Below are 26425 nucleotides of genomic sequence, written 5' to 3'. Positions count from 1 at the left end.
AGTCTGCAGACCAGACAGAAGCTGAGACAGTAACACATAAACAGACAGACAGACCCACACACACACTCACTCACACACACACTCACACACACACACACACACACTGTCATCCTGGTCACTGTATGCTTACAACAGCACCCCTTACTGGTCAGCAGGGGTACTGTCGCTGATAGTTTGACTAAAAAAATATTATGATTGGAAAATGAGAACATTCTGAAAAAAAGCAGGAAATATATAGATAATTCTTTCATGTTACATTTTTTTCATCATAAATTCTCTTTTATATTTTAACCACACTCGATCCAGTTTTAACTTATTTCCCTACACATTAATTCGATAAAATGGGTCATATTCATTCTCTGGAGGATGATGGACTGTTGGACATTAGTGAAGTCAATCTGGACTAAAAGTTAAAATATCACAGTGAGTATCTCTTTCATGAAATACGCGCAGTAATGCAGTATTTGCTCCAAGCTACATCTTTTGGTACGTGGGCCATGTTTCCTAATCGGCGGGGAATTACCGTGATTATGATTCGGCGACACAACTCCCGTTTTATTTTCTCTTATTCTGATCAGAGTTTCCACTGTGGAACTTTCTGGAGAGGAAGACGACGAAGACGAGGAGAGGAAGCAAGGCGCTTCCAAACCTTTGGAAAACACGACTGTGTGTGTGTGTGTGTGTGTGTGTGTGTATGTGTGTGCAAATGTGTGTGTGTTTGTGTGTGTGCACGCTTGTTTGTGTATGTGTGTGTGCGTGCATGTGTGTGTGTTGCTAAATGAGGTGGGAAACTGACATCCTGCTTATTTCCACAATGGGAAACTTTTCACAAAATACCCTACGACACACACACACACACACACACACACACACACACACACACACACACTCACACACACTCCTGGATGTATAGGGGTCAGGATATTCCATCCAATCATGCTGGTATTTTCCACCAAACTCTTCCAAACCTCAAACAATCTTCATTACCATGTTTCTCTCTCAACCATCAGGTTACTGGTTACTCTCTCTCTCTCTCTCTGTTTCTCTATTTTCCTTCTTTTTTTCATCTTTCCCCCTCCTTCTCTGTCTGTCTGTCTCTCTTTGTCTCTGCATCTCTCCCGGGAGTGTTGAACACCCGGCCCCGGGGCCAGTGCCGGCCCTTTTCCAGGCGGAGCAGGTATTTTTCAGTTATTGATGTTTGTATTTTGATTTTTTTATCCTGTGTGTATGCATTTATGTAAATATTAAAGTGGGGGTCAATGTGGGCAAACCCAATCTATCAATGTAATTTATTGAATTATTAATCTGTATTCTTCACTTTTTTTTTTCTGGAGGGGGGATTTTGTTGGTTTCTTGCTCATTTTCATGGATTGTTTTGGCCTCCTACGGTCGGGGTAGGCCCCGTCGGGGTAAGAGCACAGCAAAACCGGCGCGTGACGTTGCAGCCCTGCTGCGGGCCAGTTGTTCCTCCATGTGATATATTTTTTATTTCCACTGGTTTCAACTCGTGCTGCGGCCGAGACAAATGCCCCTTTCACTGCGTGGGGGTCATCGCTGCGCCGTGACGAGACGCCGTTTTATTTTTGGGGGGGAGCTTATCTGGAAACATCTACGCTTTTGTTTGATGCTGAGAATCTGTCAAGCTCAGTCCAAGGGGATTCGAGGGGGTGGTGGGCGGGTGAGAGGTTTTGCCTGGAGCGGAGCTGCTTCTCCGTTGTCTCAGGTACTCCCTTGAAGAACTGCACTCAGATTTTGAAATCATATTTTTATTTTGCATTTTTTTGGTGATCTTTATATTTATTGGTATTAATACAATTTTTAGGTAGCTTTTCACAGTTTTAGATATTTTCTTTTTGATTTGAGCAATTTTTTTTATATCTTTTTTCAAGTCACTCAGAATAATAACAAAAAGAATTGGGGCGGCATGCTGGTGTGGTGGTTTGGCCAAACAGCAAGAAGATCCAATTGTTTGATTTCAGCCTTCTTTCTGTGTGGAGTGACCATGTTCTAAGGTTGTATGTCTCTGTATGACGTATGAATGAGAGTGAATGGTTGTTTGTCTCTATATGTGATCAAGAGACAACTGGTCCATGGAAAATCCCGGCCTCACCCTGCCCTTCGCCCAATGACAGCTAGGATGCTGCAGCAACACCGCAGCCCAGGATGCAGGATAAGTTGTCTTGTCAATACTCGACTACATGTATCATTTCAAATATAACCACGTAGCGTTACTATTACTACTATTATTTCTATAAAAGTCATTTTGGCCTTTCGCTCCCAACCCTCATACCTCCTGCAGAGGTTTCTGCACTGTTAGAAGGAAGTGTTTCCTTTCCGCTGTCGCCAATTTCTCGCCCACAGGCTAATGTTGTGTTTCTCTATATCATTGTAAAGATTTGTGGTCCGGACCTGCTCTACATGGAAAGTGACATGAAATAACTGTGTTGTGATTTGGCACCAAATAAATAAAATCTGACTTGAGTTTCTTTCCAGCTTCCAACGCAGGTATCCTGCCGCTCCGCTTCCTGCTGTGAGTGACTCTTCTCTTCCCCCTGTTTAGAATGATGAATGATAAAGAGAGAAAAGGAAGAAGAGCTTGAAATGAATACAATTGCTTTTATTCTTTAACTTGTTGATAAACTTGTCTGTGATTCAGTTCTTACTATTTCTTACATTTTTCAGGGAATTTGCCAGTAAGTTTCAACTACTTCTCTGTGACCTTTAGGTCATTTTAACCCCTGATGAGGATTAAAAATATCCCAATTATTCATATAAATTGATTTCAGGCACAAGAAACATCTATGTTTTGTCCATGTAGTCGCGTCCAGATGGTCGCCGTGGAAACAGCGTCACCCCTTGTAATTAAAGTAGATATGGTCTGTATTTTTTTTTCCCATAAAAGCTGCCTGATTGAAGGTGTTTGGGGACCCAACTTCTATTCTTCTGTTGTTATAGATTAAAAATAAATACATTTGCGCAACAACCATGCAGCCTCAGGGCGGCACGGGCCGGTGTCTCCCTGAGTCGGTCCCAAGTCCGGAAAAATGCAGAGGGTTGCGTCAGGAAGGGCATCCGGCGTAAAACTTTTGCAAAAACCAAACATGAGAATCAATCATAATCATAATAATCATAATCGGTCGAGGCCCGGCTTAACAACAACCGCCATTGGTACCGATAACCTACAGGGAACAAATGGAAACTGAGCAACTGTAGGTCAAAGAAGGAGAGGAGGAGGGTGTGTTCGGAAGTAGAGAGAGAAGAGGAAAGGCAACAGTCTGGGACTGAGAGGGGATTTTGAATATTGGGACGATAACGGGAAAAGGTAGAGAGTTGGTGGACATGATGCAGAGAAGGAAGGTGGATATACCGTGTGTCCAGGAGACCAGGTGGAAAGGTAGTAAGACTAGAAGCTTAGGAGCAGACTTTAAGTTGTACTATTATGGTACTGACAAGAAGAGAAATGGAGTAGGAGTTATCTTGAAGAAGGAGTTTGTTAGGAATGTTCTGGAGGCGAAAAGACTATCAGATAGACCTATGAGTCTGACGTTGAAGGTGTGATGCTCAGTGTTGTTATTGGCTTTGCCCCGCAGGTGGCATGTGAGTTAGAGGAGAAGGGAAAGTTCTGGAATGAGCTAGATGAAGTGATGCAGAATATCTCCAGAGATGAGGGAGTGGTAATTGGTGCAGACTTCAATGGAAATGTTGGTGAAGGCAATAGAGGGGATGAAGAAGTGGTGGGTAGATTTGGTTTACAGGATAGGAACGCAGAGGGACAGATGGTGGTATATTTTGAAAACGGATGGAAATGGCTTTAGTGAACACTTTTTTTCCAGAAAAAACAGGAACATAGGGTAACTTATAAGAGCGGAGGTAGGAGCACGCAGGTAGACTACATCTTGTATAAACGAGGTAACCTGAAAGAAATCGGTGACTGCAAAGTAGAAGTAGGTGAGAGTGTAGCCAGACAACATCGGATGGTGTTTTGTCTCTAGTGACAAGGAAGATGAAGAGGACAAAGGCAGAGCAGAGGACAAAGTGGTGGAAGATGAAAAGGGAGGAGTGTCGTATGGCTTTCAGGGAAGAGTTGAGAAAGGGTCTGGGTGGTCAGGGAGCTTCCAGATGATTGGACAACTACAATTAGTGGGAGACAGGTAGGAGAGTGCTTGGCGTGTGCTGGAAGGAAAGTAGATAAGTAGACTTGGTGGTGGCATGAGGAAGTGCAGGAGTATATAAAGAGAAAGCTGTTTGCAAAGAAGTGGGACACTGAGAGGACTGAAGAGAACAGACAGGAGTACAGGGAGATACAGCGTAAGGTAAAGATAGAGGTAGCAAAGGCAAAACAAAGGCAAACCAACTGATGACTTGAATGCTTGGTTGGACAGTAAGGAGGTAGAGAATGATCTACACAGGTCTACACAGAGAAATAACAATGGGAAGGATGTGCAACAGGTTCGGGTGATTAAGGATAGAGAGGGAAATGTGTTGACAGATGCGAGAAGAGTGATGGGAAGATGGAAAGAGTTCTTTGAAGAGCTGATGAATGTGGAAAATGAAAGCGAGGCAAGGGCAGAAGGGGTGGCTATTGTAGATCACAAAGTAGCAGAGATGCGTAAAAGTGAATTGAGGAGGGCATTGAAGAGAATGAAGAGTGGGAAGGCAGTTGGTCCTGATGATCTACCTGTGGAGGTGTGGAAGTGTCTAGGAGAGGCGGCGGTATATTTTCTGACTAGATTATTCAACAGGATCTTAGAGTGAGTAGATGCTTGAAGAATGGAGACAAAGTGTGATGTTGCCTATTTTTAAGAATAAGAGGGATGTGCAGAATTGCGGCAACCATAGAGGGATAAAGTTGATGAGCCATACAATGAAGTTATGGGAAAGAGTAGTGGAAACCAGACTGAGATCAGAAGTCAACATTTGTGAGCAGCAGTATGGCTTCATGCCCAGAAAGAGTACTACAGATGCAGTATTTGCTTTGAGAATGCTAATAGAAAAGTACAGAGAAGGCCAAAGGGAGCTGCATTGTGTTTTTGTAGACCTAGAAAAAGCATATGACAAGGTGCCAAGAGAAGAGCTCTGGTATTGTATGAGGAAGTCTGGAGTGGCAGAGAAGTATGTTAGACTGGTACAGGACATGTATGCTAGCTGTGAGACAGTCGTGGGGTGTGTTGTAGGGCTAACAGAGAAGTTCAAGGTGGAGGTGGGACTCCACCAGGGATCAGCTCTGAGCCCCTTCTTGTTTGCAGTAGTGATGGACAGATTGACAGATGAGGTTAGACAGGAATCTCCATGGACCATGATGTTTGCAGATGACATTATGATCTGCAGTGAGAGCAGAGAACAGGTAGAGGAAAATCTAGAGAGGTGGAGGTATGCTCTGGAAAGGAGAGGAATGAAGGTTGATCTCAGCAAGACAGAATATATGTGTTTGAATGAGAGGAACACAGATGGAGCAGTGAGGCTACAGGGAGTAGAGATCAAGAAGTTGTATTTCAGGTACTTTCCGGTACAACAGTCCAGAGCAATGGAGAGTGTAGAAAAGAGGTGAAGAGACAGGTTCAAGCAGGTTGGAATGGGTGGAGAAAAGTGTCAGGGGTACTATGCGATATATCAGCCAGACTGAAAGGAAAGATGTACAAGACAGTGGTGAGACCAGCGATGCTGTATGGCCTAGAAACAGTTCCAATGACAAAAAAACAGGAGGCAGAGCTTGAGGTAGCAGAGATGAAAATGCTAAGGTTGTCTTTGTCTCTATCAGAGGAACAGCACATGTTAGATGTTTTGGAAAGAGGGTTAGAGAAGCGAGACTGAGCTGCCTCAGTCATGTACAGAGGAGGGATAGTGAATATATTGGTAGACGGATGCTGGAATTGGAGCTGTCATGCAGGAGGTCTCGAGGAAGACCAAGGAGAAGGTTTATGGACGTAGTGAGAGAGGATATGAAGGTAGTTGGTGTGAGAGAGGATACAGAGAATAGGTTTAGATGGAGAAGGTTGATTCGCTATGGCAACCCCTGAAGGGAAAAGGCAAAAGGAGAAGAAGAAGAAGAGACATTTGCGCAACAACATTTTGGAAAGAAAAAATCACAACAAAACAAATCAGCACCGAAGCTCATCATAATTACGTTCAATTGTGCAGGTCAAAGTAGTATTAATGTTGAATTAATGTTGGTGTCTATAGCAAATTTTCATACTAAGGGGGGCAGGGGGGTCGCAATAATGAATCATCTAACCCTCTCCTCTGTATCCTCTTCTCTCACTCCCACTAACTTCATGTCCTCGTTCACTCCATCCATAAATCTCATCAGCCTTCTTCCAGTCCTGCTGCCTGGCAGTTCCAACTTCTGCATCCTTCTACCCAGATGTTCAATGTCCCTCCTCTATATATGACTGAACCATTTTGGTCTGACTTTACCTCCATAACATCTAACATGTGCCGTCCCTCTGGTGGACTCATTCCTGATCCTATTCATCCTCCTCAACATCTTCTTCTCTGCTACCTCCAGCTGTTTCCCGTACCTTCCTCAATAGCACTGTCTCTAAACCAGACAACATCGCTGGTCTCACCACGTCTTCTTTACCTCTCCTTTCTTTCAGGCTGATACCCTTTTAACACACGTTACCCTTCCTTGACATTTTTCTCCATACGTTCCAACCTACTTGAACGTGTTTTGAGGTAGAATGTTGAACTTGAACGTTGTTTTTGAGGTAAAAACAACACTGCCACATTGTGCCACCAAATAATACAGGACTGTCTCAGAAAATTACAATATTGTGATAAAGTTCTTTATCTTCTGTAATGCAATTAAAAAAACAAATATTACTTTTTCATGATATTCTAATATTTTGAGATAGGATTTTTGAGTTTTCTTATGATGTAGGCCATAATCAGCAATATTAAAATAATAAAAGGCTTGCAATGAGATAGTCCTGTAATAATAATTATTATAATAAATTATGATAAATAATCATAATAATTATAAATACAGATCATTTTATTGTTGATGTTATTAGTCATTATTATGCAATAATAATATAAATAAGTAATAATAGAAAATGATAATGAATTACAATTAAATGTGCAGATTATCATTATTACAAGTGTTGTTATTAGCAAATAATTAATTATGATGAATTACCGGTATAATAATTATCAATACTGGTATGAATTACCATAATTTTGTAGTTGTTATTAAGAGTCATAACTTTTCCATATAAAATGGTAATGAATAATGACGATATTTATTATTATTATTATTATTAATGCTATTATTAATATCATCATTAATATTTTTTGTTTGTTTTTTTACAGGCGCGAGTAAGGCTGACCATCCCCTCCCCCTTCATCATCGTCCTCATCCTCACCATCACCACCGTAACGCCGAAGCAGTTCAGGGGGCGAGGGGGAGGAGGAGGCGCGGAGAGAGAAGCCGGGAGGCGGAGGAGGGGGGGCGGCGGAGACGGGAAGAGCAGGAGATCCATCCGGAACCACGGAGCGGTTCGGGGAGGCGTCGAGAGGCCGAAGGCGGGCAGGTAAACAGGCACCGGGAGCGAGCATCATGGCGCTCATCCCCTCGCAGATCCTCCGGGTGGCCATCCTGCTGTCCTATTTCTCCATCCTGTGCCACTACAAGGCCCTGGACATGCCTGCGCACCAGACCTACGGGGGCAGCTGGAAGTTTCTCACTTTCATTGACCTGGTGAGGCTCCGTTTTTAGTTGGTTTCACCGCCGAGTTAGCCGACCGGCGCCATTCAGGCGCTGGGGGCTACACGCCGGGATCGAAGCAGTGCTACCGCCCGCTTCCTGTCATGGTTTCGGTCTGTAATGCGATGCAGAGTCGGAAAGTGACTGATAAGTCAGTTGGTGTCGGCTAAATGCCGTAACTGCCCCCTTTTCCTGATTCACACACACACACACACACACACACACACACACACACACACACACACACACACACACACACACACACACACATGCTACTCGGTGTAGCAGTTAGCATAACGCCCACCGGAACAGGTGTAATGGGATCGAACGCACTCCTAGCCGAGTCGCGCCCTTGATTCGACGCTGCCGGGGGTCAGCAGGTTAGCGGTTAGCATCAGGTTAGCCATTAGCCGGTTAGCTAGCTTCAAAGAGGTGTTAAACATTTTGTTCAGCATTTTGTAATGCAGGTCGTGGTTTTGTTGTTGTTGTCTTTGTTGTTGTTTACTTCCACTTGCTTCTGTTAAGCGGTTGCCAGATTACTTTCAGGAAATAAATCACCTGAAAGCTAGCTGAAATATGAATAAGTGATACTAAACAAACCCAGCATTGGGTAAACATGACCTGAAACTGGTTCACAAATGCTGCTAGAAAAGAATCATTCTGTTATTAGAAAAGAGAAGCTCAAATGAATTCGAAATGAATGGAGACAATGTTTTAAATGTCCTGAAAATATGTTATGAGTTACGTAAAATATTTCAAAGTGAATTAGATTCATATGAAATTGCATAATGCTGATCTTAATAAAAAGGAAAACGGGTAAATATTTGATTTTGCGCTTCGTTCTCTAATTTATTCCATGAAACAGGAAGAAGACGCTGTAATAAATGTCCTCTGAACTTCAGAAGCAGGAATAAACTGGGAGAATGACCAGGACAGAGATTTTGTACTGACCGGTGTCTGTTTGTTGATGTTTGGTGTGCCTGTGTGTAAATGGCAGCTTTTGTGTGTATATCTGTGTGTGTGTGTGTGTGTGTGTGTGTGTGTTCGTGTGTGTGAGCGAGAGAGAGCGTGGTCATTGTGTCGAGATGAATGCTGGCCGTGTGTGCCCGTCCCTTTTTTTTATTCTGCCAGCCCTCACGTGTTGCAGTGTTGGTTTGTTGCTGCTTAATCTTAATTTCAATGCTTTCTATAAAAAGAGCAGGAACATAAAGACGGGAACACATTCCTCTGATAAGTCTGAAAACATTGTGCGCTCTGTCCGGGACACATCATAGAAGAGTATAAATGTTCAGAATCAAGTAACAATTAGTTAGAATATTTTCAGACAACATATATCTTAGTAGTCCATGAAGGGTGCAAATGAACTAAACTAATAGAAATTTAAACCTCTATGTTTTGAAAGCCGCTGCACCAAAAGGCCTCTCAGAGGCAGTTATTCAGCCTGATGCTTATCGGAAAGATGAGACGTCAGCTGACCTTCTTCCTTCTTGCTGCCGTATCACCTTCCCGTTAGTTAGCTTAGCACAATGAGTGGTGGACAATGGGATCAGTAGCTCTGTCATATGCCTGTCAATTTTCAAAGTCACTTTCATGCAAATTTTGAATTACTTTGACTAATTGTTGGATATTTCTTCCAGATTTCAAGCAAACACCTGATGATGTTCGTGAAATAATATTTTGCTGACTATGGTAATTTACATCAGAGCTTAGTTCCTGAAAATCAGCCCCCATACCTGTCATTTTTTACGAAGATCATAAAGTAAGAAGAAATCACAAAAAAAATCTCAATTTGTATGAATATATTTTAGAGTTTCTCTTCACTTCTATCTAAACATTGTAACAGACGAAAGGTTGGAACCGATAATTCCACTCATAATACCCCAGCCAGTGCCTTAAAAGGAACACACCATAACATTTCTATATTACTGTAATAATATAATACAGGACACCAGAGATGAAATCGTTTGATAAATAACCTTTTAAAGGTAACTGTGATCCTTTGAGTGTGTGTGAGTGAGTGAGTGAGTGTGTGAGTGACAGAGAGAGAGCTTTGTGATATATACCATGCTTTTAATGGTGTGAACACACACTGCCTCTGCCTCTTCATCTAAAATCATTAGCGCGTGTGTGTGTGTGTGTGTGTGTGTGTGTGTGTGTGTGTGTGTGTGTGTGTGTGTGTGTGTGTGTGTGTGTGTGTGTGTGTGTGTGTCAGTCTCAGAGAAGAAGCACTTGCTGATGCAGAGCCACATCACTGGCTGAGGTCTGATAGAACCCCATTATTTATGTTGCTATCAAATGGGGTCAGGAGGGGAAGCGGGAGCCCTACTGATTAGTTTTGACAAAAACAAATTAGTTCCAGGCTCACAACATGCGGGAAAGGCGGAGGAGGACAGAATTAGAAAATATGGGCAAAAAGTTAATATCACAACATGAAGAGGCTTTACTTTGTTCATTAATATATGTAAATTTTATGTCAATTAAATTCTTGGAAAATGTGTGGTAATTATCTTGGCTTTCCAATTGTTGCTGACTCTTAGGTTAATTTGTACTAGCTTTCAGGTAATTACTTGCAGCATTTCTAATTAATTTATTCAGAAATTCCTAGTAATCACATGCCAATATTCATGAGATTTCTAGCTTATATTTTGTTTTAAAAGTCTTGACAGCTTCAAATTTCTGGCAGATTTTTCTGTGTGATTCCATGTCTTTTTTTCTGGAAAAAAGGGAATTTCTAGCCCTTTTTTTTTTTTTAACCTGCAAAATTTATTTTGGAATTCCTCATTTTTTAAAAAACTTAAAAAGAAATTAGATCCTTATAAAAGTGCTATTCAACATGCAGAAAACTTCTCAACTGTCTTGCCTTGTTTTTTTTTTTGTTTTTTTTTTATTATCTTCTTCTTCTTCTTCTTCTTTCGGCTTTTCCCGTCAGGGGTCGCCACAGCGAGTCAACTTTCTCCATCTAACCCTATTCTCTGTATCTTCCTCTCTCACACCAACTAAACCGTATATATTCAATGAGTCAGCTTTTAAATGTATCGTCTGTCTCCTCACATAGCGGGTGCGGGCACCTTCCTCTCCATCACTGCCTCGTCCCCAAGGTCAAATTCTCAATGTATTGACAGGGTATTTGATTTCATGGATCGAGGTTTTGAACCCAGAGCAGCTGAATAAAAAAAAAGGCCAGTCAGTAAACAAGAAACAGCTATGAAATCCGTCAAAAAATACAATAAATACTCAGTTTTTGTCTTTCAGTCATTCATCTCTGAAATAAGGCGTGAACTTTCACCCATGCTGTTTGAATCTATCTTAAACGGACGTTCTCAGAGATCTCAATCCTACACGGTATACGATGTTGTGGACCTACAGTCTGAACATGGTTGAGAAATTCCCGAGTAGAAGAATTGGAGTACCACCTGCTAAGTTCCCAGGTAATATGGTGACATTCATGTGTGTGTTTGTGCGCTTGCATGTGTGTGTGTCTGCAGGTGATCCAGGCCGTGTTCTTTGGCTTGTGTGTCCTGATCGACGTGTCCAGCCTGTTGACGAAGGGCGGTGACAGCAGGGAGCAGGAGAGGCAGCTGAGGAAGCTGATCAGCCTGAGGGACTGGATGATGGCCGTCCTGGCTTTTCCTGTTGGAGCGGTGAGCAGATGGATGGAATTAGACGTGAAAACACACAAACACAAGCCGGGGAGGATCGGCGAGACGGAATCACACAGCAAGGCTTTGCGTTGGAAGCAGTTGGACCTAACAAAACAAATGTTATTTTGTATAACTTAACAGGTCACTGAACTTTTTTTTTCCAGTTAAGTTTCAAAAACTTCATTACGTTTTACAAAATTAAGATTTTAATTTATTTTTTTTGAAATAGTGATACATTTCTCATGCAGTTGATCAAGTACTTATTTGCTCATTATGAACCCGTGTCGTGGAAACTTGGAGGATTTTTTCATAATTTCTTATGCTGGGTAAACTTTTTAATATTTATCGGTATATTGATTAATTTTCCCTTTTTTACCAATCATCCGTTGATTGGAAATAGTTCAGATTTTTTTTTGCAAATTTTAAATTAACGGATTGTGAGAATAAATCTTGCAGGTTTGTCCCTTCCCTTCCCTCCCCCCAGCCCAATACAATTTTGGTTCAAACAAGCATCTTTGTCACATAACTTCTGACTCTTGAACCAGACAAAGTTAAAATACCACCAAAATGTCTGAGAGTTTTCACACAGGAGGTATTTGTCTGCAAGTTCTAAAAAAAAGAAAAACAGGTCCGTCTCTGCAAGCAGACTCCGGTAGATAAACAAGGAGGCGAGATTTGAGTGCCGCTCTGGTTGTGTATGAGCAGTGTAACATAAAACAGAGAAGTTGTTTGACATCGTTAAAATGTGAAGAACATGCTCTAGCTGTGTATAAGCTCAGCTGATCAGCCTAGTATTTCTTTGTTTTCAATGTCGTTCAAACATAGATTCACGTAACCTGACAGAAACGCTAAAGTTTGCCGCAACATCTGCTCAGGTGACGTCTTAACCTCAAATCCCACGCCGTCCATCCCATAAAAGGCCTCGCCTGAACTGTTTCTCATGGTTTCTCTCCTTGATACAAAAACAGTCAATTGTTGTCCATTGTTGTCGGTTGTTTTGGGCGTCTGACGCTGGTCATGTGACCCAGCGGTGTCGATCAACTGGTCCGTTAAGATTACAGTCCAATGGAACCGATGACTGGCATCAGACATTGACCCTAGTTTGCACACAGATGCGACGGTTATTCCTCTAAAAGACGTTAGTTGATAAGCGCAGCTACCGGTGTTTGATTTTGTCCCCTCCCTGAAGTAAACACAATCTCAACGTCAGTGAACACGACTCCGAACAAGTCATTAGTCCTCTGTGTCTGAGAGTCAGTGACCTTTGTCTTATCCTCAGGCTGCCACACACACACACACACATACACGCGGGCACACACTTTCACACGAAATGTCATTTGGCCAGGAGTGGGTCGCACTCAAGTTGCGACATGCTGACGTGCAGTCCCACAGACGTACACGAGCACACACGCATTGACACAAACAAATAGTCAGCTGATACAAGTCTATTTCGCTCCTGAGAGTAGGGGCGATTATCCTCTACGTATCTTTTTAAAGTAAAATTAGACAAAATGTATAATTTTTAACTGTATTGAATTGTGTTTGATCAACTGTAATTGAATTTCGGTACAAATACATTCTGAAAAGTAAAAAGGGTTCTCAGAGTTTGATTAGAAATCACGATTTTAATGGAGAAACCTGTGACATTACAAACATGTTTAAACCGATCCTTTTTGTATGTGTGTGTGTGTGTGTGTGTGTGTGTGTGTGTGTGTGTGTGTGTGTGTGTGTGTGTGTGTGTGTGTATGTTTGTGTTTTCTGTAGTTCGTGGTGTTCACCTTCTGGAGCCTCTACCTCTACGACAGAGAGCTGGTTTACCCCAAACTCCTCGACAACTTCATCCCGCAGTGGCTCAACCATGGCATGGTGAGTTGGGCTGTAACAAGCGAGCCCTTTTTTTTCTTTTTTGGGAAATACAGCAGCGTCGCGCGTTGTAGTTTGACGTCGTCTTTTAGTAGCCGAGTGCGCCGCTCTAGAACGATGTTCCCAGAATGCCTGAGGTACTTCGGCCTCATAGAGGTCCATGTCTTCCTCTGGCCGGTGGGGCGAGAGCAATGCTGTAAGGGGGGAGGTCCACTCTCGGTGATGTCACAGTGAAAGGGGAAGCCCATGAGCATTGATCAGCACCGCGCTGTCCATTTTCCCTCCTATGTGATTTAAGACATCCGATTATTGATCGGTAACCGGCTACCGCGCCGTTCTATCACCGTCTTGAGCGAGATGCCGTTTCCTCTCAAGATTATCTCCAGTAATCTGTGGCCTGGCGCACACACTCCCTTCACTGGAATGATATCTGTTTCAGTCACGTGACATGAGCTTCCATCTTGCCGACTGTACAGCTGGATGCGACAGCGACTCCCGTGTCCCGCCACGCCGCTATCAGCGGGCGATAAACCCCCCGCGAACATTCAGTGCGTCTTATCAGTCCGCATTTGAATGGGCCGATGCTTTGATGGGCCACCGACAGGAAGGAAGGTTTGGTCCCCGGTTGGAAAACCAACATGTCGCCTGGCTGATAACGTCAGGTTTCTAATCTGCTCCCAAAGATAATCGCAACTTTTTCCAGCACCGCGTCTGGAAATATGCAAACGTGCCTCGTCTTTTAAACTTCCCCCTGCTGCCAGAACACTAACCATACACACACAGATTTATGCACGTGCCTTGAAACATGCATGCGCACACACACACACACACACACACAGATGCAACATTGTGAAGTGATGTGGTGTGTTAAAAGAGAAAAAAAAATCAGTCCCAAATCAGAGCTTTAATAGAAAGAGGCAGACTGTGTGTGACTGCACGTGTGTTTGTCTGTCTGTCTTTCTTGTTCTCCGTGAAGTGTTGCAATATTAAAGTGGTTGCTATGGCGGGCGTCGCTAAGGACCAAAACAATCAGAACATCATCAGTAGTTGTGTGTGTCTGTGTGCGGGTATGTCTTTTGTGCCGGTGTGTGTGTGTGTGTATGCGGCAGAGAGAAAAAAACGTGAGAACACGTGTGTGTGTCTGCTTTGTTGTGTGTGCACCGCTTGTAAATATTATGTGGTATTCCATGGTATCGCCACTGTTTATTTGTGCTTGCCGCCACGGCAACGGTGTCACTACTCCCGCCGGGGGAGGGAGGGGCTGAGTGATTCTTGAAGGAGAGAGAGCAGAAGATGTTTTAATAAATGTGTTTACCGCCATTCTAATAATCCCGGTGAGGATTAACTCCTTCATCTCCAGCGACAACAGTTTACCACGTTTCAGCTGTCGCACTCTCGGCGGCGCTGTGAGGATCGCCTGCTAAAAACATCCAACGGTGCAAAACAGGAAGCAGGCTCAGCTTCCAGTCAGCGTGGAAGAAAAAAAATCGAACAAGCCACAATTGATATATTCACAAAATCTAATCCTAAATCATAATTTCATTGATAATCCTGATTAATCTTGCATTTTTAATCCCAGCATGGAGGTCACCCCTCAGTCATCGGATAAAAAAAACTAAAACACTACAGATGTGTCAGCCATAATTGTTTCACAAAGAATGTACTGAAATTTAAATCATTATGATATAGTGATACAATATAGTGATAAGTAATTTTTTTATTTTTATTCTTGAATTTTTGCATTTTATTGTCAGATTTGATGCCTTCTAATATTTTTTTTTACAAGGCAAATGGGATGATAGTGTAAATAATATCCATGCTATGTATAAATATTTTACACATTTATTACTCTGGATCTTATTATTCCAATAAAACATATTATCGCGATTGAGTAAAATTTATGATTCAAAATTCAAGGGAGAGGGGAAATTAGCCACTGCAGTCAGAAACAACCCCACAGATGAGATCTTTTTCTTCTAATCCCGACCAGATTGTGACCGATCTATACGTCGTCCCATTCTGTATGTCACCGCATGACATGCAGCTGGTTTTTATTGATTTCTGGGGGGAAAAAATAAACATGTTCCCGCTGCTCTCTTGTGGCTGTGAATGTGGTTGAAACCCAGACTGTTGCCAGTGGACGCGCTGGTTGCCAGATAGTTTTCTTCGCCAGAGGCAGAAGACCGGCAGCGACGTCCCAAGCGTCGATTCGTGAGCCCGTTTCTGAGTCAGACGGGGCCTCAAGAGCAACTTCTTGACCTTTTTCAAAGTTTTGACCCGCATCCCTCCCAAGTATCCTCCCCAATGTTCCGCTTCACGCTCCCCACCGTTTATTTGAACCGGGCAAATAAAAAAAAAAAAAACCTTCTTCCCAGCTGTGCGACGACGTCGTCCCTGTCAGTTCCAGAAAACTCCCCCACGTCCCGCTTTTCCCTTCTTCTAAGGCTTTAGTGTCAGGTCATACTTCTGATGAAAAAAAAAAAAAAATTATTTAGGGAATTTTCTCAGGTAGATTTTGTTTTCTGTTTACTTTTTAAAAACAATTAGCAAATTTATAAAAAGCTTTGAAGATTATTAATTTTTTGTAGTTTAGCAGTAAGTACTAGAAGAAACTTACAGCGTCTTACTCAACACTGAATGACACTTTACAGATATATATATATATATATATATATATATATATATATATATATATATATATAGTAAACACGCACATATGAACAAAATACAAATTTAAAAGAAACAAAAAAAAGTAAAAGTGACAAAGTGGTTAAAAAAAATCTTGATTATTTTAAGTACTTTTTGCTCATTTGCGGGTTATTCCTGGCTTGTTCTCAAAATCTGGTTATTTAAAAAGGGCAAAAAAAAGGGACTTCCTCTTCCACATCCATCAACTCCCTCTATTTCTCTATTTTCCTTTTTTTCAGGCCACAGGGTCACATATATAGACATTAAAAGTTGAGGGTGTGGAAAAACAAACCTCCGGTGTCACAACCTTTAATTGCAGCAGACGTGAAACCCTCTGCAGCCCACGGAGCTTTTTAAGCCCCGAACTCGTCTTCAACCGCCGTGGATCAATTGCAATGAGAGTGTGGACATTTTTTTTTCAGCTTAAGGAGCTTAGAGAGCGACAATCCAGCTCCACTTCCTGTCAGAATCCCAGCGACCCCAAAGCCCACAGATTTAGTCTTCACAGCGACAGGCAAATCGTTACTGCACTTTTTCAGGATCAAATATGTCCAGAAATTGTGAGAATAAATGCCGGTGGTTCTGTTTTTTTTTTTTAACGGTTTTAAGTCTGTTTTAAATTTACACTTAAAAAAAAGAAAGACTTGGTGAGAGAGTCACCGAGGGGATAAGATGTAACTGATTTAGTGTGATGGAATAACCGGCGACGTCACCTCTTCACTGGAGCCAAACGGTGCTCATTTTTTATTTGATATCTTGGAAACCTCAAGGTCGCTTCTCTCAGAATGCCTGACGATTTTTTTTTACTTCATTATTTGATTATTTTCCCGCTGATTTTTGCACTGTCTGTAAAAATTACCGGTTGGAGAACAAATTGATAATCTTTTTTTTTTTTTTTTTTCTAAAAAAATTCCTGACTTTTCAGTCATCCCTTATTTTTGTAGTGATTTATATCTGCTTGAGCAATTTCTATTCATTTCTGGTTATTTTTGAGTGGGATTTTCATTACCTTGGCAATGCTCAAGGCGATTTATACCCACTTAATATCCAAGGTATTTAATTTATTTTATAATTACTTTATTTTTGAATGATTACTTCTTAAAATTGTTCCGCTAAAATTTTAGGTTTCTTATTGATTTCCGAACATTTTTCATTTCTAGGTGAATTTTGTTGTATTTATTCTATTTATTTTTGCGGAAAAATAAATGAATTCTTACATTCCCAAATTAATAGATGGTATGTGTTCACGGCATATAAACCAAAATCCATCTAAGAGTTACTCTGCTGCATCACTTTGAACTCATCACATGACGGGTGACCCTGTGACCCCGCCCCATACACACACACACACACACACACTCGAGGTCATACGTAAAATAGTTTCTGTACCGTTTTTAGTCGCTCAGACCACAGGATGGAGAAGAGGAGGGAGGGGAGGAAAGTGGGGGCTGGTGGGGGGATTTTCCACAGAAAGCGAAAAAAAAGCTGGCAGCTTCAGCGAAACCACAAATCTCAGTGTGGGTGGGTGTGGGTGTGGGTGTGGGGGCCCGGCAACAAAGAGAAAAGACCTAAAAACCGAAAAACATGGTGAGGCGACAGCGAGAATAAAGAGAGTATTATTTACAAGTCCTCTAAACTTAAACGTGACCGGGTGACTGGAATTCCAGTTTGGCTAAAAAAGTGCAGCGTCAGTGTGTGTGTGTGCGCGCGCATGCGTGCAAGATAATGATGGGAGGGAAACCTAGAATTTAAGCCCCCGGGAGGGAGATCTATTTTGTCCCCTACACGGCTCGGGGATATTGTTACCCGCGTCGTAGTTTTCACATACTTGGCATCTTTCGCTCTGACCTTGTCCAATCCTCTGGGGAGCAGCGGAGGCAGGATCGCTCCCGGAGACTCCCATGTGACACCGCGGCGACCTCGTCGCTCCGTTGACACGCCAAGCAACGGCTCTTCCCTACCGCGCAATTACAAAAGAGATTTCTCTGGAAATCCTCTGCGGGTGTGCGAGATATGGAGGCGTAGGAGCCGAAACGCCTTCGTACTCGAGAATTACTGATGAAGTGATTACGCCTCATCAAGATGTGCGAGAGACAACCTTGAAATTTTCCCAAAAGGTGTTTATGTTTTCCAGGAAATCAGAACCAACATCAGTGTGAGGGACCCAAGCGCTCCGACAGCAAGGCCATACTGTTTTTAACGCGTTACCTGGCGAATTATCTTTTTATAATAATCTCAGAATACGATAAAGACACTGGGAAAAAATGAATGTTATTATCCCAAGGCTTTAAAGAAACTGGCTATTATTTGAAAAATGATCAAGATAGAAATGAGATAACCTACTCCATAATTTTGTGCCGAAAAAAAAATTCCCCTCAGCAAGCATTGAATCAGATATGTAAACTTTAACAATAAAATTATTGTAAATAAATCAGCAAGAAATCACATGAGAAATTGAAAAAAATGCGATGAAGTATATGTATGGTCTCCGCTCATGTAGCCCTGTCACACCTCGTGGTTTGGAAGTGCTTTACACAGTAAAGCATTCACTCATTCACACACACACACACACACCAATAGTGGCAGGGCTGCCATACAAGGTGCTAAGCAAGCCACCCAGAGCAACTTGGACATTCAGTGTCTTGCTCAAGGGCTGTTCGACATGTCGACATGAGGAGCCAGGACTTGAATTGCCAACCTTCCATTTGGAAGGAACATCCACCCTACCAACTGAGCTGCAGTTTCCTGAAATAAAAATTAAAAAACATAATTACATCACTAGTTTTTCTTTAAATGTAAAAAGGGAAGTTCTTGCCACTATCCCTGGAGTTGTATGCTTTGGGTAATAGAGTCTTGGGCTCTTATTTTTACGGTCAAAGCGATTACGAGTTTGTCAGCTGACCAGTGGTGACACACGGGGTACTGAGAATCAGCTGCTATGTGTATGAGTGTGTGTGTGTGTGTGTGTGTTTGTGTGTGAGATAGCCCCTTATTGGCAGCTAGCATAAAATGAAAGGATTTATCAGAAATTTGATGACGATTTTTACAGTATACTCGAGCAACTTCTAGAGAAATCAGCTGCTGACAATGGAGAAGTGTTCGCTGAGAGCACGACACAGGTTCATATCAGGTTCATATCAGGTTCAAATGCAGATGATTTGATCAACTGACGCCACAGCGCGAGGATATTGATCAAGCCCCTAATGTATTTTGTAAAGCAGCCGGGAAATGATCAGCGCATGCGCCCTGTCAAGAGCGTGTGTGTGTGTGTGTGTGTGTGTCATCTACCGAGTCCTGACAAGTCACATCAATTAACCATTGTCCCCTTCCAGCACACGACAGTTCTGCCCTTCATCATCATTGAAATGCGGACCACCCACCACCGCTACCCCTGCAGGTCATGGGGCCTGGCGGCTGTGTGTGTCTTCGGAGTGGGATACATCTTCTGGTAACTAACCTCCCTCCCCGTTGCTTTGAACGCCTTTCTGTCCGAGCGTTTTGTGATCCCGTGTCCATTATTTCCTGCCCCCGACGCAGGACATGTTGGGTGCATCACGTGACCGGCGTGTGGGTTTATCCGGTCCTGGAGAAAATCGCCCCGCTAGCCAGAGTGGCCTTCTTCTCCGCCATGACACTCGTCCTCTGTGTCTTCTACGTCCTCGGAGACATCCTGAACTGCTACATCTGGGACCACACACACACAGGTATATACACACACACACAGTACTACAAGTACAAACAGCACAGATACACTTACAGTATAGGCAGTGATGTGCAGTCAGGGGATGCAGTTGAAGACAGTGCCGGTCATAGGGGAAAAAAAAAAATAATAGTAACATAAGATAAATATTTTTCCACTGATTTTTTTCCCTGAATTTGCTGATCAAATACAAGCCATAGAATGTTTGTCGAAATATTTCTACACAGACTTCTACAAGCTCTGTAGTGTCTTAAGTGTAAGTGCATGATTCGGTTATGCTCGCTGATCGGAAAATAAACCGCAGAAAAAAGTTGTGAGGTGAGGCAGACAATACTGTGCCTCACCTGAAGGGGGCGTATGTGAGTTGTCAGGTGCTAGTGACTGCTGTCCCTCTAAAAGCAATGTAGGGTAAAATAAATAACATAAATAAAAGAAAACAAGGAGTTTACAGCAAAGTAACAGAGGTTGTTTTGTAGAGAGGAATATGCACGTGGACGTCATACAGAAATAAAGACAACACCACAAATTGTTTTCAGCTTTATGGAAAAAAAAGGAGATTAGACTACCGGGAATAAGAAATTTTCGAGTTCTTACATGTAAATATTGTTCAAAAGGAAGTCACTGCCCCATCAGCCATGAACCTTACCATTCGCCACTTTGTATTGATACACACATGCTTTAATAAAGGTAAGGTATATAAATGGTAAAGTTACACACACTGTACAAATACATACGACAGGTATAAAAAACTACACAGGGTATATCCTCACGCACCGACAAACCATAATAGTACAAATACACACACAAAATACAACGGGAAGATTTTTTTCTTGCTGTACAATGTTCTTAAAAAATTGTTTGATAAGAATTTAAAAAAAAATCAATGACAATCTGCACATATCAGCCGATTTGCTTGATATTTTGAACTTTTTTTTTCTTGGTCACTTTTTGTTACTTTTTCTAGACACGATAAATCATTTTTTAGGCACTTACTTGAAACGTGAACAGGAGAAACAGTCGGACTTTCACGTTGGACTCACACACACACACACACACACACACACACACACACACACACACACGCTTTGACGATCCAGCAGGGCCACAGGTAGCCTTCTCCAAATTGGACAAAAAAAATCCACATGGAACCACTTGAAATCTTTTTGGCTCTCTTTTCCCCATCTGTTGCTTCACTAACTTCTCTTCTTCTCCCAGAAAAGGTCAAAGGTGAATGATCTTCCCCGATGACTGAGGAATGGCGACCCCCCGGCCTGCCCCCAACAGCTCGAGAGGCGAGAGGGAGCGCCTCGGGGAAGTGGAAGAGACTTTGTCCATCTGCTACAAACCCATTATCGAAAGTGTGAAGAGAAACTGGAAGCTGGTGGATCCAAACGCGCATCTTTGTTTTGTTGCTTCTTTGTAGTAAACAAACAGTACCTTCTTTTCCATGAACTACTGAGAAAACTCAACACTACCAGTCATCAATAGTGTGTCCAATACAGTTATTTGTCATCTTATCAAGAGAGTGTCGCCACCAGATCAATAAAGTTTGGCTGGATAAAAAAATGATTATCAGTGATTTCATGACTCGCTGGATGTGTCTCCTTTACAAATGTCTTCCGAGGTCATTTTTGTCTTATTTTATTTCGATATTCCGGTTTTTATTTTGTTGCTGTTTTACTATTTACAGGTAATTTCCTACTTGTTTATTTGATTTTCTCAGCAGTTATTATTCTAGATTGTTATAGCTGAAAAACTACCAGTATTTAAAATCTGCTCTTGACGCATGGAAAATGAGAGAAAGGTTAAAACATTTTAACTGCCGTCAAAAACATTTCCCTAGTTTCAGGTTATTTTAACAAGATTTCAGGTCGCCTCAAGACAGTTTTTTTGTACGTTTTGCTATTATTGATCAATATTACATCATGTTTTGAGCTCATTTATTAATTATTTTCAAGTACACTGAATTTTCACAAGAATTCATTTTTCTCTGGACCGCGAGTTTGTGCGTGTGTTTATTCTCATCTTGACATCTGCGGACGGTCTTAGACTGTAAAGGTTATCAGAGTGAAGCCACAAGAACATATCTGTCAAAACAAGCCCCTCCTCTTCCCCCGGTCATTTCACAGTGAAAATTAAAAGAGACAAAAAAAACACCCTTTTCTCTGGTGCTGGTGTTCTCTCACCTCAGCTCAACATGACATCTCACACTACACCCACTATTTTGCGTGTGTGTGTGTGTGACACTCACCGCTGTCAGTTGGGAAATGAGAGTTTGACACAAACACTGTGTTCATTAGCGCTTAGCAGCTAACTTCGCTGTGTGTGTGTGCGTGTGTGTGTGTCTCGTCTCTTCATTAACATGTCGGTTCCTCGGCTCTGAGGTGACACGTTAAAACATTCTCAAATATTCCACCCTGCATTAATTTGCATATATTTACATGGCAACAAGATTCTGCTCTTGTTGTGAAATAAAGGTTTCAGTGAAAAAAAAAACACACCTTCACAGAAAAACTGCCAGGAAATGTTGAAAGAGAATGTTTTTACAGGGGGAATAGAAGGAGGAACTCCTGAACCTTTTAATAAAATGTATTAAATATTCAATCACAATTTCGCACAGATGTTTCACTAAATGTTTGCTCCTTTTGCACTCATTTGTGCACAATTCATCGACCCATAGTAAATGCTGTGTCGGGGGTTCCCACGTCTTGGGGAAAAAAAACTGTTGGCTGATTTTCCAATGATTGGGGGGTTCTTCTACACGCGTTGTGTATTGTGTGTTTGCGTTAATGTAACTGCACTGGGAGGAAAGATGCCTGACCCATGACCTTGATAACCTCCACGCAGAGCGATGGACAGCTCCTGGCCGTCGATAATAATCAGCAGAAATGAAAGGTTCTGACGCCTCCCCTTAAAACCACAACTAAAACCAACTATTTGATTTGTTCACCTATTTCCTATTTGCTATTTTATTCGTTTCATTTCAGTGTGGAAGTTAATCTACAGCTCCCTCTGCTGACAAAAATCATTAACTGCACCTAAAATGTCTAAAATTCGGAAACAATGTTGTCATAAGTACGTGTTAGTGCCTTCAAAGTAAAGCTTTTTTTTTTAAGTTCTTCCTGTTTAAGCCAGCTTTCACTTTGACAGGATGTGAATGGGTATAAAACAGGAACTTGACGTTAAAAATAGAGTAAAGGTGAAACTCGGCATGGTGTCTCTTAAAATGGGTTTATGATTTGTTTTGTGTTAAATACGCTGATGTATTAGGAAAATGTTGCCTTGTAGGAGCTCTGGGGTAATCTGTTTCAGGCTCCATGTTGTTTTCTGCTTAGTTTTTGTGTGGCTTTATCACCTGAAAGGCTGTAATTAATTATATTTATAATAATTGTAATATTTCATTAATTTTAATCACTGTTTTCATTCAGGACTTTTAATGACTTCAGGTAGAGTTATTTACTGAAAGGTAGTGCTGCTATTAATATTAAAGTGCTCAATAACCTGAAAATGAACTGAAATAGTTAAATCACCAATAACTTAACTCAAAATACTTATTTTGGTTTATAGTGGTCTATTGTGAGGATTGACTGAAAAATATACTAGATGTGACTTCATGTATGATTTATTAGGTACAAAACAAGAACAAATAAATAGACATTTTAAAACTGACTGAATTAAAAAAAAGATAAAAGTAATTTGGCTTCATTCTTTCCTGGTTCGGGGTTTTGGGGCTGAAAAAGAAAGGAGAAATTTGTTTTTCTCAAAAATTTTAAACAAATTAAGGACAAGGGGGAAAACGACAACAAAATGGTAATGGTGTAAATCACCGTTTGGATTTTCTTGCTTGTAAAAAGTCTTCAGCATCTCGATGGCCTCGTCTGCTCTGTGGCCTGAAATGCACTGAAACACATATTAAAAAAAGAATTATGGACATAATCTTGAACTAATGACTCAAAAGCTACATGTGATATCTTATGTTGTGTACTGACCAGCTGTGTCATTTAGAAAAACTACAATTCTATACAGTCAAATCAGAAGGATTATGGCTGTTTCTCCATTGCAGCTCTTCTTTCATTCGGAAACGAACAGCATATTGTTTTTGACACTGGGAGAAAAAAATGTTTAGAAATGTTAAGTAAAATTCCTGAAATGTGAAATTACTACCAAAATAAAATAAAAAAAAAAAAGCCTGATAATTCAACTAAAGGACAATTCAAAATAGACAAAAGGCTAGTAGTAGGTATTTAGTTGGCCACAATATTGGGGAAAAAAATTAACAAGAGGTAAGTTTAGAGAAATTGCCTGAAAATTCAGACATATAAGAGGTAAAAATGGGAATGAAACAACGACAACAGACAATCAAGAAGTCGTTTATAAACGACCCACACACCTGAAACTGAACATCTAAGGACCCAAACAGACCTTGAAGGTGGTTCCGGTGTGAGGAAGATCTGCCGAGGCAACGTCCAGGACGGAGCCGCAGCCCCCAAATCTCTCGTTCCGGCAACCGAAAACCACCAGGGGGATTTCTGACCACAGGCTGAGGAACAAACTCACTACCGGGGAGCAACAAGTTCATGAGTTCATCAACCTGCAATGTGAAGCTGAAAAACTAGACCAGAGTATGGACAGTAAACACATTGGAACTTAACAAAGAATTAATTGGGAATTCAAAGCAGTCAACAAGTAACTACAAAAAAACAAAAAAATCATAAAAAAATAACTAAAATACTAGGTAAAAACAAATAAATAAATATTTCAGAGAACGTATATGAAAATAAAATAAGCACCTCATTATCATGAAATTACCTGAAAACAGCAAGAATTAATCAACAAATAAAATAAGATTATGGAAACTAACTTTAGTCTCCTGAGTTTGTTTTTTCTCTGTCAAAATGGCGTCAGGATACTGACAAGTCGCAGACTCGCCGAGCACATGATGCAGGGCTCCACTGTCACATACAGAACCGTGCGCTCAAACACATGCCTGGCATCCAGGTCGCTACGGGAACACCACTCCAACACCTGGTCCAGGGCCACCATCTCAGCATGACGAGTGGCCTGATACAAACACACACACATACACACACTGACTGAGCATGTTGTGAAATATTTTACAATGTTATCTTCTCGCTTGAAGTTCATGTTGTGCCATTACTTAATAAAATTGATTTTTCATTCCTCTGATTTTTTGGTTTTTATCTTTTTTTTTTTTTTTTTATTAACAAAATTAATTAAATTATAACTCATTGAATTAACTGAATATGAATGTGAATGATCTTCAATATATCATCTCCTATGCATTGCAGCTCTTTATTCAAATCATGACAAACTTTGTGAAATCTTCTAGTACTGTACTGTCATTAATACACAAATATTTTGCTTACATTTTTGGTCTCATTGACCTCATTTCTTCCTGTCCCGATCACCTCATCTTTGTAGACCAGAAGACATCCCACCGGAACTTCGCCGTTGTTCAAGGCGTCTTTGGCCTTCATGCATGCATGCACGCAAACACACACACACACATACACACACAATAATTTCACTCTTAATATAGATATATATATACACACACATTTTTTTTTAAAGAAGTGTTTTACATTACTGTGCTTTTAGACTCTCCTCCCATAATGGGATTTATTCAGCCGGGATTACTATTCTTTTGGGGTGGACAACAGAATTATTCATTCATTCATTCATTCATTCATTCATTCATTCATTCTCCGCTTTTTTTCTTGCATTCAGGGTAGGGGGAGGAGGTGGTTTGAGTCTTTCCCAGCTGTCCAGTTGCCAGTGGATCAAAGGTCCACATACAGAAACATACAACCATTCATTTCATTATTCACTTTTGGCAAATTTAGTGTCTCCAATTAACCTACTCGTGTGGGGGGAAACCTGTCAAGGCTGCGGAAATCCATGCAGACAAAAGGGAGGACATGCAAACTCCACACAGAAAGGGCTCCTGATGGAATCGAATCAGGGACCAACACTGGGCGAGAGGCGGTGTTAACCTGAAATTGCCCTCTGTCAATCACAAGACCACTTGTAGGGACAACACTCGCATTCACAAATACCCGCATTACCATCATAAATTGCTCTGCTAATGAATTTTGGACGCTGGTCCGTCAATCATGCAAACCCCGCACATCATCCACTGGATTCAAATCGGAAGTGTGAACTTCCAGAATTACGAGGATCTAAATGTTACTCACATGATAAATTCAGGAATGGTGAACACCGGTAAGTTTAAATCAAATAAAAAAGCAGTTCTCGAAAAATGTGGTTAAAACTTTGTTCTTATTCATTATTGCTCGACAATATAACGATAATAAGCAGATTCATTTCATTCAATGTTGACAGTGTTTAGCTGTTAGCCGCTCACCATGTCAAAAGCGCGTGACATCCACTTTTCAACGACCTCGTCATTCGGACAAAAACTGTCAGGTTTAGCACCGTCACGTCCCTCTTCTGCTCCCATAGCAACCCAAATTTAAGTTTACAGAGCAAACATTTTCTCGAAAAAAGGTTGCATGTTTTTGGGGGGACTTTCTATTTTGTTTGTTTTACCCGTCCGACGAGTTTCATTTCGTGCCCACGAGCCACCGGAAGGGGGAAGATAATATTGATCGGACCAGTTGCTATTTCGTTGCCTCAAATTGGAGGTAATAAATTACCCGGAAGCCAAAGAACTCTGCATTAATAAAAGCATGATTTATGTTTTTTTATGACTTTGGAGTCTGTTTTACTTAAAGCTTCACGTCTACACTTTTGAATTAAAACGTATTTCTGTGTAGTATATTATACGTGCGACGCGTGAGTCAATTG

The 26425-nt window shown here is 41.3% G+C and overlaps 2 protein-coding genes across 3 annotated transcripts; one reads left to right on the top strand and one right to left on the bottom strand.

The window, feature by feature from the left end:
* The first annotated feature begins 7396 nt into the window (after nt 1-7396).
* On the top strand, nt 7397-21163 carry aig1 (androgen-induced 1 (H. sapiens)). 2 transcript variants are annotated; one of them, XM_086142955.1, is made up of 6 exons: nt 7397-7699; nt 11191-11346; nt 13111-13212; nt 19230-19345; nt 19435-19601; nt 20813-21163. In XM_086142955.1, the coding sequence occupies exons 1-6, from the start codon at nt 7559-7561 to the stop codon at nt 20830-20832; spliced, it is 702 nt and encodes a 233-aa protein (XP_085999081.1). In that variant the 5' UTR covers nt 7397-7558; the 3' UTR covers nt 20833-21163. The 2 variants fall into 2 exon arrangements, with proteins under 2 accessions (XP_085999081.1, XP_085999083.1); XM_086142957.1 differs by lacking the exons at nt 19230-19345; nt 19435-19601; nt 20813-21163 and adding an exon at nt 13649-15236 and having other exon boundaries at nt 7399-7699.
* A 2025-nt stretch (nt 21164-23188) lies between these two features.
* On the bottom strand, nt 23189-26200 carry adat2 (adenosine deaminase tRNA specific 2). The gene is made up of 6 exons (XM_086143303.1): nt 25983-26200; nt 24985-25089; nt 24508-24658; nt 24020-24126; nt 23425-23497; nt 23189-23328 (listed from the first exon to the last, which is right to left on the bottom strand). Exons 1-6 carry the CDS (start codon nt 26076-26078, stop codon nt 23300-23302), a joined length of 561 nt encoding a protein of 186 aa, XP_085999429.1. The 5' UTR covers nt 26079-26200; the 3' UTR covers nt 23189-23299.
* Between the last annotated feature and the right edge of the window lie 225 nt (nt 26201-26425).

This window comes from Fistularia commersonii, chromosome 36 (assembly GCF_037954325.1).
Source record: "Fistularia commersonii isolate RoL2024-O1a breed Wild chromosome 36, RoL_Fcom_v1.0, whole genome shotgun sequence".
In the NCBI taxonomy this organism is placed as follows: domain Eukaryota; kingdom Metazoa; phylum Chordata; class Actinopteri; order Syngnathiformes; family Fistulariidae; genus Fistularia; species Fistularia commersonii.
The sequence above is the reverse complement of the archived record's forward strand: the minus strand, read 5'-3'. Positions and strand labels throughout refer to the sequence as shown.